General features: G+C 40.1%; 1 protein-coding gene across 2 annotated transcripts; it reads right to left on the bottom strand.

The window, feature by feature from the left end:
• Positions 1 to 4,579: 4,579 nt before the first annotated feature.
• On the bottom strand, positions 4,580 to 16,160 carry LOC118946472 (ice nucleation protein InaA-like). 2 transcript variants are annotated; one of them, XR_005041308.1, is made up of 2 exons: positions 8,696 to 16,160; positions 4,580 to 8,644 (listed from the first exon to the last, which is right to left on the bottom strand). XR_005041308.1 is itself a non-coding variant. In XM_036971066.1 (2 exons), the coding sequence occupies exon 2, from the start codon at positions 10,367 to 10,369 to the stop codon at positions 9,023 to 9,025; it is 1,347 nt and encodes a 448-aa protein (XP_036826961.1). In that variant the 5' UTR covers positions 10,370 to 15,484; positions 15,518 to 16,160; the 3' UTR covers positions 4,580 to 9,022. The 2 variants fall into 2 exon arrangements, 1 of the variants encoding a protein (XP_036826961.1); XM_036971066.1 differs by having other exon boundaries at positions 4,580 to 15,484; positions 15,518 to 16,160.
• Between the last annotated feature and the right edge of the window lie 1,570 nt (positions 16,161 to 17,730).

The following is a 17,730-nucleotide window of genomic DNA, read 5'->3' on the forward strand; positions in this document are numbered from 1 at the left end:
TGAAGCCATAACGTCATTTTTGTGGAATTTTCCAAGTTGTTTAAAGGCACAGTCAACTTAGTGTATGTAAACGTCTGACCCATTGGAATTGTGATACAGTGAATTATAAGTGAAATAATCTGGCTGTAAACAATTGTTGGAAAAATTACTTGTGTCATGCACGAAGTAGATGTCCTAACAGACTTGCCAAAACTATAGTTTGTTATCAAGAAATTTGTGGAGTGGTTGAAAAATGAGTTTTTATTACTCCAACATAAGTGTATGTAAACTTCAGACTTCAACTGTATCACCTTTTCTAGGTGTGTTTGTATTGATTTTTTTAAGGATCCCCTGCCAAGTCAGCAGCTACTCTCAGTGGGGTCCAGCAGCATTAAGGCAGTTATGTACAATTTAAAAAAATCATACATTTCATAACTTTTCACAACTCATTAAGACCACTACTCTATTATCACATAGCTGCAATGGGCAACATCCATGTGTACGTGTGTGTAGAGTGTGTGTGTTGTTGTTTTTATGTGTAAGCATGTGTCTGTACCTGTGTGTGTGTGTGTGCCTCTTCACTGCTGTTCTATAAGGTGTATTTTTATCTGTTTTTTTTTTCAATCTTATTCTACTGCTTTCATCAATTACCTGAGGTGGAATAGAGTTCCATGTAGTCATGGCTCTATGTAGTATGGTGCTCCTCCCATAGTCTGCTCTCTACTTGGGGACCGTGGTGGCATGTCTTGTCGGGTATGCATTGGTCTCAGAGCTGTGTGCCGGTAGTTTAGACAGACAGCTCGGTGCATCAACATGTCAATACTTCTTACAAATACAAGTAGTGATTAAGTCAATCTCTCTTCTACTTTGAGTCAGGAGAGATTGACATGCATATCATTAATATTAGCTCTCAGTGTACATTTAAGGGCCAGCCGTGCAGCCCTTTTCTGAGCCAATTGTAATTTTCCTAAGTCCCTCTTTGTGGCACCTGACCACATGACTGAACAGTAGTCCAGGTGTGACAAAACTAGGGCCTGTAGGACCTGCCTTGTTGATAGTGCTGTTAAGAAGGTAGAAACTAGGGCCTGTAGAACCTGCCTTGTTGATAGTGTTCTTAAGTAGGTAGAAACTAGAGCCTGTAGGACCTGCCTTGTTCATAATGCTGTTAAGAAGGTAGAAACTAGGGCCTGTAGGACCTGCCTTGTTGATAATGCTGTTAAGAAGGTAGAAACTAGGGCCTGTAGGACCTGCCTTGTTGATAATGCTGTTAAGAAGGTAGAAACTAGGGCCTGTAGGACCTGCCTTGTTGATAGTGTTGTTAAGAAGGTAGAAACTAGGGCCTGTAGGACCTGCCTTGTTGATAGTGTTGTTAAGAAGGTAGAAACTAGGGCCTGTAGGACATGCCTTGTTGATAGTGCTGTTAAGAAGGTAGAAACTAGTGGCCTGTAGGACCTGCCTTGTTGATAGTGCTGTTAAGAAGGTAGAAACTAGGGCCTGTAGGACCTGCCTTGTTGATAGTGTCATTAAGAAGGCAGAGTGGCACTTTATTATGGACAGACTTCTCCCCATCTTAGCTGCTGTTGCATCTAAATGTTTTGACCATTACAGTTTACAATTCAGGGTTTCTCCAAGCAGTTTAGTCAATTTCCACATTATTCATTACAATATTTAGTTGAGGTTTAGGGTTTAGTGAATGATTATTCCCAAATACAATGCTTTTAGTTTTTGAAATATTTAAAACTAACCTATTTCTTGCCACCAGCGCTTTAAGTGTTGTGCAGTAATTCCCTCGCTGTAGTATCTGCCATGTATAGTGTTGAGTCATCCGCATACGTAGACGCACTGGCTTTACTCAATTAGTAATTAGTAAAGATTGAAAAAAAACTGAAAAGTAAGGGGCCTAGACAGCTGCCCTGGGGAATTCCTGATTCTACCTGGGTTATGTTGGAGAGGCTTCCATCAAAGAGCACCCTGTTAGACAGGTAACTCTGTTAGACAGGTAACTCTTTGTCCATAATATATAGGGGGATGTAAAGCCATAACACATAAGTTTTTCCAGCAGCAGACTTTGATTGATAATGTCAAAAGCCACACTGAAGTCTAACAAAACAGCACGCACATTATTTTTATCATCAATTTCTCTCAGCCAATCATCATTCATTTGTGTAAGTACCAATCATGTTGAATATCCTTCTCTATAAGCGAGCTGAAAGTCTGTAAAAAAGCATTGTACCTGGTCAAACACAATTCTTTCCAAAAGTTTACTAGCGGTTGGTAATAGGATGATTGGTCGGCTATTTGAGCCAGTAAAAGGGGGTTTACTATTCTTGGGTAGCGGAATGACTTTTGCCTCCCTCCAAGCCTGGAAGGAACACACTTTTTTTTAAATTGAAAATATGGTAAATAGAATATCATCCGCTATTATCCTCACTAATTTACCATCCAAGTTGTCAGACCCAGGTGGCTTGTCATTGTTGATAGACAACAATAATTGTTGGTCAATAGTAATGACATCTCAGCCGACTACATCACCTTCTAAAAGTGTGTTGGTCAGTGGGACTATTACACCTCTTTTTGAGAGAAACTCAAATTACCTAGTGGTTAGAGTGTTGGACTATTAACCAGAAGGTTGCAAGTTCAAATCCCCAAGCCGACAAGGTACATACAAATCTGTTGTTCTGCCCCTGAACAGGCAATTAACCCGCCGTCATTGAAAATAAGAATTTGTTCTTAACTGACTTGCCTGGTTAAATAAAGTTTAAATAAAAAATATTTGTAAATGTCAATAAGGATGTTACTGTGTATTTTCTTGCTTATCAAACACACAGCACCAGTCATACGTTTGAACACACCGACTCATTACAGGGTTTTTCTTTATTTTTTACTATGTTCTACATTGTAGAAAAATAGTGAAGACATCACAACTATGAAAACAAACATATGGAATCATATAGTAACCAAAAAAGTGTTAAACAAATCAAAATATATTTTATATTTGAGATTCTTCAAACTAGCCACCCTTTGCCTTGATGACAGCTTTGCACACTCTTGGCATTCTCTCAACCAGCTTCATGAGGTAGTCACCTGGAATGCATTTCAATTAACAGGTGTGCCTTGTTAAAATGTCATTTGTGGAATTTATTTCCTCCTTTATGCGTTTGAGCCAATCTGTTGTGTTGTGACAAGGTAGGGGTAGTAAACAGAAGATAGCCCTATTTGGTAAAAGACCAAGTCCATATTATGGCAAGAACAGCTCAAATAATCAAAGAGAAAAAACAGTCCATCATTACTTTAAGACATGAAGGTCAGTCAATCTGGAACATTTCAAGAACTTTTAAAGTTGCAGTCGCAAAAACCATCAAGCGCTATGATGAAACTTGCTCCCACCACAGGAAAAGAAGAACCAGAGTTGCCTGCTGCAGAGGATAAGTTAATTAGAGTTACCAGCCTCAGATTGCAGTCCAAATAAATACTTCACAGAGTTTAAGTAACAGACACATCTCAACTGTTCAGAGGAGACTGTGTGAATCAGGCCTTCATGGTCAAATTGCTGAAAAGAAACCACTACTAAAGGACACCAATAATAAGAAGAGACTTGCTTGGGACAAGAAACATGAGCAATGGACATTAGACTGACGGAAATCTGTCCTTTGGTCTGATGAGTCCCAAATTTGAGATTTTTGGTTCCAACCACCGTGTCTGTGAAACGCAGAGTAGGTGAACGGATGATCTCTGCATGTGTGGTTCCCACCGTGAAGCATGGAGGAGGAGGTGTGATGTTGTGGGGGTGGTTCGGAAAGTGATTTATTTAGAATTCAAGGCACACTTAACAAGCATGGCTACTACAGCATTCTGCAGCAATGCGCCATCCCATCTGTTAGCGCTTAGTGGGACTATCATTTGTTTTTCAACAGGACAATGTTGAAAACAAACAAAGCTCCAGGCTGTGTAAGGGCTATTTGACCAAGAAGGAGAGTTATGGTGCTGCATTAGATGACCTGGCCTCCACAATCACCTGACCTCAACCCAATTGAGATGGTTTGGAATAAGCTGGACCGCAGAGTGAAGAAAAAGCTCAGCATATGTGCAAAGTCCTTCAAGACGGTTGAAAAAGCATTCCAGGTGAAGCTGGTTGAGAGAATGCCAAGAGTGTGCAAAGCTGTCATCAAGTCAAAGGGTGGCTACTTTGAGGAATCTCAAATATAAAATACATTTTGATTTGTTTAACAATATTTTGGTTACTACATGATTCCATATGTGTTATTTCATAGTTTTGATGTCTTCCCTATTATCCTACAATGTAGGAAATAGTAAAAATAAATAATACATTTAGTGAGTAGGTGTGTTCAAACTTTGTATTTTTTTCCAAATATATTTAGTCTAATAGTCGATGTGAATAATATGTTATGTTTTATCTGTTTGTATTGTTTTCAGATAATATAAAAAGGGCTTGTGGGAAGAAAAATCAAGTAATAAAAAAAAACATTTTTTTCATGTTCATATTTCTCTCCACCATTGATTGATTCATCCTGAAAGTTGTCCCCAAATGTGACAAAAAATGTTTAAACCACTTACACAATGACATAATGGGATGACAAAGTAGCGATTCGAATCCAACTTTATTAGATGTCAAAGGGCATGCAAATACAGGCTTCTGAACCCCAAAAATGTGGTAGATATTTTTTCTTGTTTTCCATCAGTTTGGTACTCTTTTTTTTTTTTTTTTTACAAAACTACGTGCACCTTAATAAGTACTCAATTCTGCAACGTACAAACCACAAAAATACCAGTTTTACATGATCAAATACTGCACATAGAAAACATTTACATAGCATCAGGTATAAAATTACATTATGCTTCAAAATCTACAACACTTTCCTCTTTTCAAACTCACTATTTGAATGATGGGCCAGACCAGTGAGTAAAAACTGTTTATTACCAACACCAGCCTTAGACCCCAATATCCATTTTGTCCAATCAGGTGATCCATCGATGAGCCTTTACGTCCACGCTATTGGCCAAAGCCTCGACGATTAATCATTGTGTGTGTGAATACGTGTTAAATCTAAATATCCAATAGATTATCAAAAACATTAAAGTTGCTGTGACATTTTTCCAACATTTCTGTAATGTTACTGTGTTACATTGCTGCATGTTTGAGAGGAGGGGTGTTCCCTGGCTAGGGATGACCATATGAAGGTCATCTTTAAAGGGGGAAGCTACTGTGGTCTACAACATGGCTTTGGGAGATTCTCATTTGTGTTTTGTGACAGACTGTCAGAAGTTGACAGACAAAATAGTTGCTCAGGAACTTGTGTTGTGACTAATGGCGATTAGAAACGTGACTTAATGTTGACGAACAGCATTTTACAGCAGCAGTAGTAAAATTTGCTCTGTGGAGTAAAAAAACGATATTAAACAATATTCTTATCCTTGCTAAAGGTTGCTAAAAGGTTGACAAGCAGATGTAAAGACCGCACACTTTCTTGAATATTTAGTTTGTTTGTTTGTTGGTCAAGGAAAACTTTGGGTTCATCGTAAAATGTTATTTTTGTTGTTCTCAGTGCATTGAGTGCTTTGTGAGTCAATGGTGCTAAGCTCTGAAAACTGTTTGTCATTTTGAAATGATCCTGCTGAACTAGATGATATCAACGTTTGAATTACACACGGACTAGCGGTACCCTCCGAATAGTGGACTAGTCCAACGTTTGAATTACACACTGACTAGCGGTACCCTCCAAATAGTGGACTAGTCCAACGTTTGAATTACACACTGACTAGCGGTACCCTCCAAATAGTGGACTAGTCCAGTGTTTATTTCTTCAACATTATGGTGGTGACAACGTTAACATTTTCAACATTTATGGGGTTTTTCTGATTTGTGAAAGGAGAGCACAGCATTCCTGGGAACTCCCCCTGCCGTTCAAACTGTACCATGTCCACATGGTGTAGTGGAAACCAGTCAGAGGTACTGTATCTAGGGGACTTAAGGCTGGCCCTACTAGTCACGGCCTAACTGACATAACATAAGTCCTCTGACACAAGAACATACATTAGTATTGCCAGAAGAATAACTCTGTATCAGCAGAATGGAAGGCTAAATTCATGCTACATTAGATACAATTGTTCACATTTCTTGCAATTTACAGATTTCCCATGACACGTTGCTGAGTATATTTCTAAATTGATTATATCGTCATCATCATCAACATATTGTAAATACAAGAAATCCTTCAAAATAACCATGCAGTAAAATATTTTAAGGTTTTTCTAAAGTACAAACGTGTATTAAATTACAGTTATAAACTCCATAAATAAATCGGTTAATTCAGTTTCATTAATAAATCTGTTAATTCAGCTTCATTAATAAATCAGTTAATTCAGTTTCATTAATAAATCTGTTAATTCAGCTTCATTAATAAATCCGTTAATTCAGCTTCATTAATAAATCAGTTAATTTAGCTTCATTAATAAATCAGTTAATTCAGCTTCATTAATAAATCAGTTAATTCAGTTTCATTAATAAATCAGTTAATTCAGCTTCATTAATAAATCCGTTAATTCAGCTTCATTAATAAATCAGTTAATTTAGCTTCATTAATAAATCAGTTAATTCAGCTTCATTAATAAATCAGTTAATTCAGTTTCATTAATAAATCTGTTAATTCAGCTTCATTAATAAATCCGTTAATTCAGTTTCATTAATAAATCCGTTCATTCAGCTTCATTAATAAATCCGTTAATTTAGCTTCATTAATAAATCAGTTAATTCAGCTTCATTAATAAATCCGTTAATTCAGCTTCATTAATAAATTGGTTGATTCAGCTTAATTAATACATCGGTTAATTCAAATTCAGCTTAATTAATAAAATCTGTTAACTCAGCTTCATTAATAAATCAGTTAATTCAGCTTAATTAATCAAATCTGTTAACTCAGCCTCATTAATAAATCAGTTAATTCAGCTTAATTAATCAAATCTGTTAACTCAGCCTCATTAATAAATCAGTTAATTCAGCTTAATTAATAAAATCTGTTAACTCAGCCTCATTAATAAATCAGTTAATTCAGCTTAATTAATCAAATCTGTTAACTCAGCCTCATTAATAAATCAGTTAATTCAGCTTAATTAATAAAATCTGTTAACTCAGCCTCATTAATAAATCAGTTAATTCAGCTTAATTAATCAAATCTGTTAACTCAGCCTCATTAATAAATCAGTTAATTCAGCTTAATTAATCAAATCTGTTAACTCAGCCTCATTAATAAATCCGTTAATTCAGCATCATTGATACACTTGTCAATTCAGGGGATCCGATATTATCTCAATTCAACATTGAACATATTAACCAATCTCATGACACCATGTGTCTTATTCATGCCTCATTGAAAAGGTCAACCATAGGGCCTATTGTTTTAAATACATAACCAAACGGTAAAGACACAGTATAACAGGGACTGAACCAATGCAGGTCAGTCCACCTGGAGAAAAGACATCGACGAGACAGTAGCAACAACAAGCTACACCCCAATGCAGTGTAACGATGTAGAAATACATTCAGAAAAACTACATATGCAGAGAGATACTTATTTCATTACTTTTTAAAAACTTGTTTTGTTCAAACGTTCAACCATGTACCAGTGCTACAACAGTAGAGCAATGTCTCCTTAAGAAAATAAGGCCACTGTAAACTGGACAAGCCCTCATTTAGAACGAGAATATAAAGACACATTTCCCTATTATCACTTTGCAGTCGTGACTCCACAACTCACTCCTCTCAAATTACTCTTCTCCCCTCGTTACAAAAATAAAATACAATTTCAGTATAATACTCATTAAAAGATAATTAATTTGCAGTTGGTTTCAGACATAATAACCCAGTTGCATGAATAAAGTCTCTCAAAACACTGAGAAAAGTTCTAGACGATTCTACAGGAGATTATACAGGAGATTCCACAGGATATTCTACAGGAGATTCTACTGGAGAATCCACAGGAGATTCTACAGGAGATTCCACAGGATATTCTACAGGAGATTCTACAGGAGATTCCACAGGATATTCTACAGGAGATTCCACAGGAGATTCTACAGGAGATTCTACAGGAGATTATACAGGAGATTATACAGGAGATTCTACAGGAGATTCCACAGGAGATTCTACAGGAGATTCTACAGGAGATTCTACAGGAGATTCTACAGGAGATTCCACAGGAGATTCTACAGGAGATTATACAGGAGATTCTACAGGAGATTCCACAGGAGATTCTACAGGAGATTCTACAGGAGATTCCACAGGAGATTCTACAGGAGATTCTACAGGAGATTCCACAGGAGATTCTACAGGAGATTCTACAGGAGAGCTAGCTTGTGGACAGGGTTACATTTCAAGCAAAAAAAAAAAAACGAAACAATGAAATTATTTCTATAAAAACGGTTTGTAATTCAACGATGACAGGAGACATCGTCAGTGTGTGAGGATACATTCACCACTTCACTGTGTAGTATCTTAAAGCTGTGGCCAATGAGACGCAGGAGAACATAAACAGACTATTCAAAGCTGACTAAGCCATACCTGCAAATAGTCAATATGCCCCATTAATTCCAACTCCCTGTTTAGGAGCATCAACATACATGCCAGCCACACAAGATAGTACAAGATAGTACAAGATAGTACAAGATAGTACAAGATAGTACAAGATAGTACAAGCAAACTACATGTTATTCCATCCACTTGATCCCTTTCTGATCATCAGCCTTTCTTCTGTCTCTCACACACTCAAACACATACTTCTTCTCACTAAATCACTCTCATCAAACCCTGTGCTGACAATCAATTTCTGCTTGCATTAATAAGGCACCAACACTCTTAACCTTCCATCCAAGCTCCGGGGCAAAGTTTCCCCTAGCTACAGATCTAGGATCAGCTTCTCCGCTCTCAATCCTAACCTTAACCATTAGTGGGAAAAATGCAAACATGACCTAAGATCTGTGTCTAAGAGCAACTTCACCCTACTCCATCAATCCATCTGGGGATGTGCTAGGGTCATCCTGCTGACAAGGACTCGCCCAGCTCCACTGTCGTGTCGTCACCCAGCTCCACTGTCGTGTCGTCACCCAGCTCCACTGTCGTGACGTCACCCAGCTCTACTGTCGTGTCGTCACCCAGCTCCACTGTCATGTCGTCACCCAGCTCCACTGTCATGTCGTCACCCAGCTCCACTGTCGTGTCGTCACCCAGCTCCACTGTCGTGTCGTCACCCAGCTCCACTGTCGTGACTTCACCCAGCTCCACTGTCGTGACGTCACCCAGCTCCACTGTCGTGTCGTCACCCAGCTCCACTGTCATGACGTCGCCCAGCTCCACTGTCGTGTCGTCTCCCAGCTCCACTGTCGTGACGTCACCCAGCTCCACTGTCGTGTCGTCACCCAGCTCCACTGTCGTGACTTCACCCAGCTCCACTGTCGTGTCGTCACCCAGCTCCACTGTCGTGTCGTCACCCAGCTCCACTGTCGTGACGTCACCCAGCTCCACTGTCGTGTCGTCACCCATCTCCACTGTCGTGTCGTCACCCAGCTCCACTGTCATGTCGTCACCCAGCTCCACTGTCGTGTCGTCACCCAGCTCCACTGTCGTGTCGTCACCCAGCTCCACTGTCGTGACGTCACCCAGCTCCACTGTCGTGACGTCACCCAGCTCCACTGTCGTGTCGTCACCCAGCTCCACTGTCGTGTCGTCACCCAGCTCCACTGTCGTGTCGTCACCCATCTCCACTGTTGTGTCGTCACCCAGCTCCACTGTCGTGATGTCACCCAGCTCCACTGTCGTGTCGTCACCCAGCTCCACTGTCGTGTCGTCACCCAGCTCCACTGTCGTGTCGTCACCCAGCTCCACTGTCGTGTCGTCACCCAGCTCCACTGTCATGTCGTCACCCAGCTCCACTGTCGTGTCGTCACCCAGCTCCACTGTCGTGTCGTCACCCAGCTCCACTGTCGTGTCGTCACCCAGCTCCACTGTCGTGACGTCACCCAGCTCCACTGTCGTGTCGTCACCCAGCTCCACTGTCGTGACTTCACCCAGCTCCACTGTCGTGTCGTCACCCAGCTCCACTGTCGTGTCGTCACCCAGCTCCACTGTCGTGACGTCACCCAGCTCCACTGTCGTGTCGTCACCCAGCTCCACTGTCGTGTCGTCACCCAGCTCCACTGTCATGTCGTCACCCATCTCCACTGTCGTGTCGTCACCCAGCTCCACTGTCGTGATGTCACCCAGCTCCACTGTCGTGTCGTCACCCAGCTCCACTGTCGTGTCGTCACCCAGCTCCACTGTTGTGACGTCACCCAGCTCCACTGTCGTGTCGTCACCCAGCTCCACTGTCGTGTCGTCACCCATCTCCACTGTCGTGTCGTCACCCAGCTCCACTGTCGTGATGTCACCCAGCTCCACTGTCGTGTCGTCACCCAGCTCCACTGTTGTGACGCTACCCAGCTCCACTGTTGTGACGCTACCCAGCTCCACTGTTGTGACGCTACCCAGCTCCACTGTTGTGACGCTACCGAGCTCCACTGTCGTGTCGTCACCCAGCTCCACTGTCGTGACGTCACCCAGCTCCACTGTCGTGACGTCACCCAGCTCCACTGTCGTGACGTTTACAGTCCACTAGATTTCCTTTACAATCCTGTTGTTTTACTTTACAGTCCACTAGATTTCCTTTACAATCCTGTTGCTTTACTTTACAGTCCACTAGATTTCCTTTACAATCCTGTTGTTTTACTTTACAGTCCTGTGGATTTCCTTTACAATCCTGTTGTTTTACTTTACAGTCATGTGGATTTCCTTTACAATCCTGTTGCTTTACTTTACAGTCCACTAGATTTTCTTTATAATCCTATTGTTTTACTTTACAGTCCAGTAGATTTCCTTTACAATCTTGTTGTTTTACTTTACAGTCCACTAGATTTCCTTTACAATCCTGTTGCTTTACTTTACAGTCCAGTAGATTTCCTTTACAATCCTGTTGTTTTACTTTACAGTCCACTAGATTTCCTTTACAATCCTGTTCCTTTACTTTACAGTCCTGTGGATTTCCTTTACAATCCTGTTGCTTTACTTTACAGTTCTGTTGCTTTACTTTACAGTCCTGTGGCTTTCCTTTACAGTACTGTTTTACTTTACTATCCTGTTTCTTTACTTTACAGTCCTGTGGCTTTCCTTTCCTTTACAGTTCTGTTTTACTTTACTATCCTGTTTCTTTACTTTACAGTCCTGTGGCTTTCCTTTCCTTTACAGTTCTGTTTTACTTTACTGTCCTGTTTCTTCACTTTACAGTCCTGTGGCTTTCCTTTACAGTCCTGGTGCTTTAGTTTACAGTTCTGGTGATTTACTTTACAGTCCTGTGGCTTTCCTTCACATTACTGTTTTACTTTACTGTCCTGTTTCTTTACTTTACAGTCCTGGTGTTTTAATTTACAGTCCTGTTGTTTTAATTTAAAGTCCTGGTGCTTTAATTTACAGTCCTGATGTTTTACCTTACAGTCCTGTTGTTTTAATTTACAGTCCTGGTGTTTTACTTTACAGTCCTGGTGTTTTAATTTACAGTCCTGTTGTTTTAATTTACAGTCCTGTTGTTTTAATTTAAAGTCCTGGTGCTTTAATTTACAGTCCTGGTGTTTTACTTTACAGTCCTGTTGTTTTAATTTACAGTCCTGTTGTTTTAATTTACAGTCCTGGTGTTTTACTTTACAGTCCTGGTGCTTGACTTTACAGTCCTGATGTTTTACTTTACAGTCCTGTTCTTGTACTTTACAGTCCTGGTGCTTTACTTTACAGGCCTGGTGCTTTACTTTACAGGCCAGGTGCTTTACTTTACAGTCCTGGTGTTTTACTTTACAGTCCTGGTGCTTTACTTTACAGTCCTGGTGCTTTACTTTACAGTCCTGGTGCTTTACTTTACAGTCCTGGTGCTTTACTTTACAGTCCTGGTGTTTTACTTTACAGTCCTGGTGTTTTACTTTACAGTCCTGGTGCTTTACTTTACAGTCCTGTTTAAGCCCCCTTTTTCTGCTTGATACTTACTTCAAATAATTTAAAACATTGGTGTTACAGGAACCAAAGAAACCCTAAATTTGACCATGTAAACTCAAGAACATACAAGGTAAATAGTGGCCTGTAAAGTGAACCAGCATTATAATACATGTCTGCAAGATTTCATAATATCAGGAAATTGTGCCACAGCTCAAGTGAAGTACAATTTACAAGTGGCCCTAATAACAAATAACTACACATTCTTCAGTAGCTGACCTATGACCTTTGACCCTTCTGTCTGCCCTTTGCCTTATTAATAAACATCACATAGTTCAAGTAAAAAAAAGCCCAAAATCATCCCACTACTATACTTTTGGAGAAAGTCAACATGTCAACATTGTCCTGTTCCCTTTTGGTATATATTTGGAAAACATATTGTATACTTGTGGGAAAAAAGTCCCTTTACGTTTCGGGTACACATACACATTCAGACAGTCACTCTCATCCTCTTTTCAAACTTCAAATTCTCAAGTTTTGTTGTTAACATTGTGTAGCCACTAGCTACTCAATATATACGGTAGTTTTGGGACACATGCAACCTCATTCATATTCCCAAACATGTCAATCACAAAATGTCAATACCTAGTTGTCTTTTCAATAGCTTAATAGGACTAATGATCCAGCTGTCAACAGGGTACTTCTGGTTCTGAGTTATACAGTTATATTGAAATAAGTAAAGTTCAGCTTAAATAGATTATTTGTATTTGTTTTTCTTCTTCTTTCCAACGAATATAATATTGTTGTTTCTATCCGCATTCAGTCGCACATTTTGTTGAAGGAAACATGTGCAACTACAGAAAAAACAAAAGCAGTTTTTTTTTATACTTCATGCCAACTGCCCACAAAAAAAGATTTAAAAAAAAAAGTACATTTAAAACTACTTCATAAACATGAGCATATAGCAGTTCTCCCTGTGCTGCAAACATTAAAGGAAATTATTTCATATCCCTGACTAAATATACCAACGAACACTAAAAAAATAAAAAAATAAAATTGTAATTTTTTTACAGTAAAGTATTGACAAAACTGCGGGATAAGAGATTGGCTAAAAATGTCAAATTCTATTCTAGAACAGAGTGTAAAGTATTCCGGAATGTCCTTTATGTCTGTGTCTCTCCACAGCAGGTTCTAACGAGTCAGTATCTACAGAAACACACATGTATCATTCAATGCAAAGATTATTAACAGCATTTTTTGTAGAAATATTTGTTGTAAGGAAAGTTTGATCAGTGCAACTAACTAACAGTAACACATTAGAAACACTGAGTACGTGTTTACATGCACACTAGTAGTTAAACTGATTATGGCAGTAGGCCGAATATGCTTTTTGTCATGTAAAGACCTTAAATCGGGTGTAAGATCAAAATCAAAGTAAGAATACGGCGATTAAAACACCTGATTTTCCGGCCAATCTTTCAAATTATTAGGACATTTAAATAGCTTAATCGTATTTTATCTGCGCATGTATCAGTGCAAGCCACCCTCTTAATGCGCAAGTGGGGCGGCAGGTAGCCTAGAGGTTAGAGAGTTGGACTGATAAGGTTGCAAGATCGAGCTGACAAGGACAAGGAATTACCTTTTTATTAACTTTTCTCTCGATGCACATTCTGATCTCGAACGTAAAAAAAATGAGAATCGCATGTGAATCGCATGTTAATCGCATGTGAATCGCATGTTAATCGAATGTGAGTCGCATGTTAATCGCATGTGAGTCGTATGTTAATCGCATGTGAGTCGCACGTTAATCGCATGTGAATCGCGTGTTAAACGCATGTCAATCGCGTGTCAATTGCATGTTAATCGCATGTTAATTCACCTAATATTCATTTTGGGGTTGAGATGGAATAAATGAGGGTACCGATAAATGAAGCTACCGATACCCTGTATTCTGACCTTGACTTAAATACCCCTCATAATTCCACCACCTTCATACAATTTTTACAATTTGATAAGAGTTTTTAATAAGAGCTGGGTAAATGGATAAGGGGATTGTAAATATAAACAACACTTGTTTTAGATCTAGTTTACCATATAATTGCTAGAATTAAATATGAAGAAGGCGTTATTTGGCAGCAAACTGAAACATACCAACAAAACATATCAACTTTCCGACGGTAACGTTGATGAAATGCTGTGCTGTTATGCAGAGTTAAAATAGTACGGCCTTTTAACTTGCAGCGATGGGCACCCTGTCTTAATTATAGGCTACCCCGACTTTCTCTGTTTCCTATTTCTAATCATGTTAAACATTAGTCGTCAGTATGGACTGTCAGTAGACCTAATAGCCACACATATTCAACTGCCAATGTACTGTTAGTTCCCTTCAGTTGGTACAGCCTACATTATCATTCCATTTAATTACATTGTTTAGTTTACCTTCATTTGACTCCTCTGTAAACGCCGTCACGGCCGTGTGGTTGTTGCTGAGGATCATTAGTAACAGTTGGTAATACAAAAAAGACATGTAGGATAATTAATTATGGAGCGGGGCGCAGACCGAGCCGTAACAGTTTGAACCTGACGCATGGCGCAATACTTGTCATCACACAGTCCCATGGTCAGTGCAGGTAATAGACGAGGGTATAGCCTACTATTGTACACTATTCTCCTTATTATAATTCTGTGTACACTAATCTGTCAACATTACCACGGGTTAAAGAACTGAATGTGGCATTTTTCAGAATGAATCTAACCATTATTTGGTGCTTAAAGTCCTTTATGATTCAGAACTACTTTCCTAAATAAATAGACAATCTACAAGATCAGAGGATTTTTAAATCTACCAATTGGTGCTGAAACGGAGAAGAATTTGCATATATTTATTTATATTATATTTATTTATTTATGCATATATTTAGATTACTCCGTCATTGATCCCTAATATCCAGATACCCGATCTCTCAATATATCCTAATGAGTCTATCGACAACATTTTAACTGAAAGGTACAGAGTATTTTAAAGGGATGGCTTTAAGATAAATGTACTGAAAACCCTGTTGAATGAAAACTCTGCGAGAAAATCTGTTGGCCAGCAAACTGGAGAGTTTTCAGCGGTTTAATGAAATGTACTCAGAGCCCCACAAGGTAGCCGCACCTGCAGTACGAGTCACGTGACTGAATAAGGTTCGTGACTAAATAAGGTAAGTATAAATGCCAAATACTAAGAAGTGCATGCATAGGAAAAATATAAATTAATTCATCGGAATCAGTCCCTAACAGATTAGAGAGATTTAAGAAGTAATCTAAGAGACCTGACCAATGTATCCAGATTAGATCCACGATGATATGCAAAACTGGTGATCAGGAGAAATGTCCAAGATACAATATCAGTAAACAAGATGACAATATGTTTTTGAGTTTGAACACGTACAAGAACGAATCAGACGTCACCTACTGGTTGTACAGGAACGAATCAGACGCCACCTACTGGTTGTACGGGAACGAATCAGACGTCACCTACTGGTTGTACGGGAACGAATCAGACGTCACCTACTGGTTGTACAGGAACGAATCAGACGTCACCTACTGGTTGTAAAGGAACAAATCAGACGTCACCTACTGGTTGTAAAGGAACAAATCAGACGTCACCTACTGGTTGTAAAGGAACGAATCGGACGTCACCTACTGGTTGTACAGGAACGAATCAGACGTCACCTACTGGTTGTAAAGGAACAAATCAGACGTCACCTACTGGTTGTAAAGGAACGAATCGGACGTCACCTACTGGTTGTAAAGGAACGAATCAGACGCCATCTACTGGTTGTACAGGAACGAATCAGACTTCACCTACTGGTTGTAAAGGAACGAATCAGACGCCATCTACTGGTTGTAAAGGAACGAATCAGACGCCATCTACTGGTTGTTAAAGGTAATTGAAGATACAATATATCTGTGCTGCTGGAGTTTACATTGCTGAGAGAGAGCAGTGACCTCACCACACAACCTCAGGAGTTAAAGGGTAAAGTTCACACAGGTGGCCAATATTACCCAATCATAAGACTTAGTCCTATGTGTCTGGGGGGCATCCGTGTGTGTGTGTGTGTGTGTGTGTGTGTGTGTGTGTGTGTTCTGTGTGTGTGTGTGTGTGTGTTCTGTGTGTGTGTGTGTTCTGTGTGTGTGTGTGTGTGTGTGTGTGTGTGTGTGTGTTCTGTGTGTGTGTGTGTGTGTGTGTGTTCTGTGTGAGTGTGTGTGTGTGTGTGTGTGTGTGTGTGTGTGTGTGTGTCTGTCTAGGGTGGGAGATCTCACCACAGACATCAGAAAGACTTCTTTCTCACCAATGTTTCCCACCTCCTACTTTCGGTCAAAAGCAGGAAGTGTAGACAAAAACTTCAGACAGGAAATGAAGAGGAAGTTGATCCAAAAGGTTCTAGTCTGTACAGTGGGGCAGAAGCATACAGTATCACCTCTGGGATACGAAGTCCTTTGTGGGATCGCACTAACAGGGTCTACAATGAACGACGACTACAGCCCAGACTACCCAGAAGCCTTTGTGTTGAACTGTCTTGAGGAAAGTTTGAGGTCCATTCCTGTGAGTGTTCAGTTTGTCAGTTGGTCCTCTTGTGTCCCACAATGCAGCTTGTTGACGAGGGATGCTGGTAGGTTGGGACTTTGTTCTCCGTGGAAACGATGCCCCTCCATCTCCCTAAACTCAGTGTAGAGTGTTACGTTCCTCATGTTCTTCAGACAGTGTCTGATTAGCTAAATAAATAAATTACCATCTATATATCTGATTAGAATCTTAAAGGGCAAGCTAAAAATAGCACTTTAAAATGTCTCAATAAGAGATGCAAGCAAACGTGTGGGATGCAACCGATACACACGTGAACACACATATCTACATATTATAATCTACATTATCTAATATCTATATACTTATTAACTCTGGCTTGTGGAAATGAGAAGATTAGCGCTGCTACCTCACATAATAGTGATTATGTAAACATCCAAAAAGCCTGTTGATTTTTCTTCATAATGTGACCCGTCTCTCTCCTCCCCAGCTTGTGTGAGTGTATGTGTGTGTGTGTGTGTGTGTGTGTTTAAAATATAGAATATTTTTTGCATTATATCTAAGTCATAGACTCTGCTACATATCCAGACGTATATACTGTATAACTAGCACGACTGATAGTAACAATAAAAATTGCTTTGGTTTTGAAAAATAAAGTTGTTTTTCTTCTTAGTTTGGCATAGAGTTTAAAAACTGTTTTCAGGAATGACCTGACCCTGGGATGAGAAGTAGTGCCTTGACCTGGGTCCCAAAATGGCTCCCTATTGCCTTAATAGTGAACCACTTTTGCCAGGATCTGGTCAAAGTAGTGCACTATATAGTGAATAGAGTTCCATTTGGGATGCAAGCTTGGAATTCTGGGATCGGGGAATGTGGAACGGGGCAATCACTCAACCACCCTGGGATTCAGAGATGGGGGCAGGGATTCTGAGATGGGACAGGGATTCTGAGATGGGGCAGGAGGCAGGGATTCTGAGATGAGGCAGGAGGCAGGGATTCTGAGATGGGGCAGGAGGCAGGGATTCTGAGATGGGGCAGGGGGCAGGGATTCTGAGATGGGGCAGGGGACAGGGATTCTGAGATGGGGCAGGGGACAGGGATTCTGAGATGGGGCAGGAGGCAGGGATTCTGAGATGGGGCAGGGGACAGGGATTCTGAGATG

This window comes from Oncorhynchus mykiss, chromosome 32 (genome assembly GCF_013265735.2).
Source record: "Oncorhynchus mykiss isolate Arlee chromosome 32, USDA_OmykA_1.1, whole genome shotgun sequence".
Lineage (NCBI taxonomy): Eukaryota > Metazoa > Chordata > Actinopteri > Salmoniformes > Salmonidae > Oncorhynchus > Oncorhynchus mykiss.

Coding starts and splice junctions, on each gene's coding strand:
- LOC118946472 (XM_036971066.1), bottom strand. CDS start 10,369: ATGGGTGACGACACGACAGTGGAGCTGGGTGACGACACGACAGTGGAG.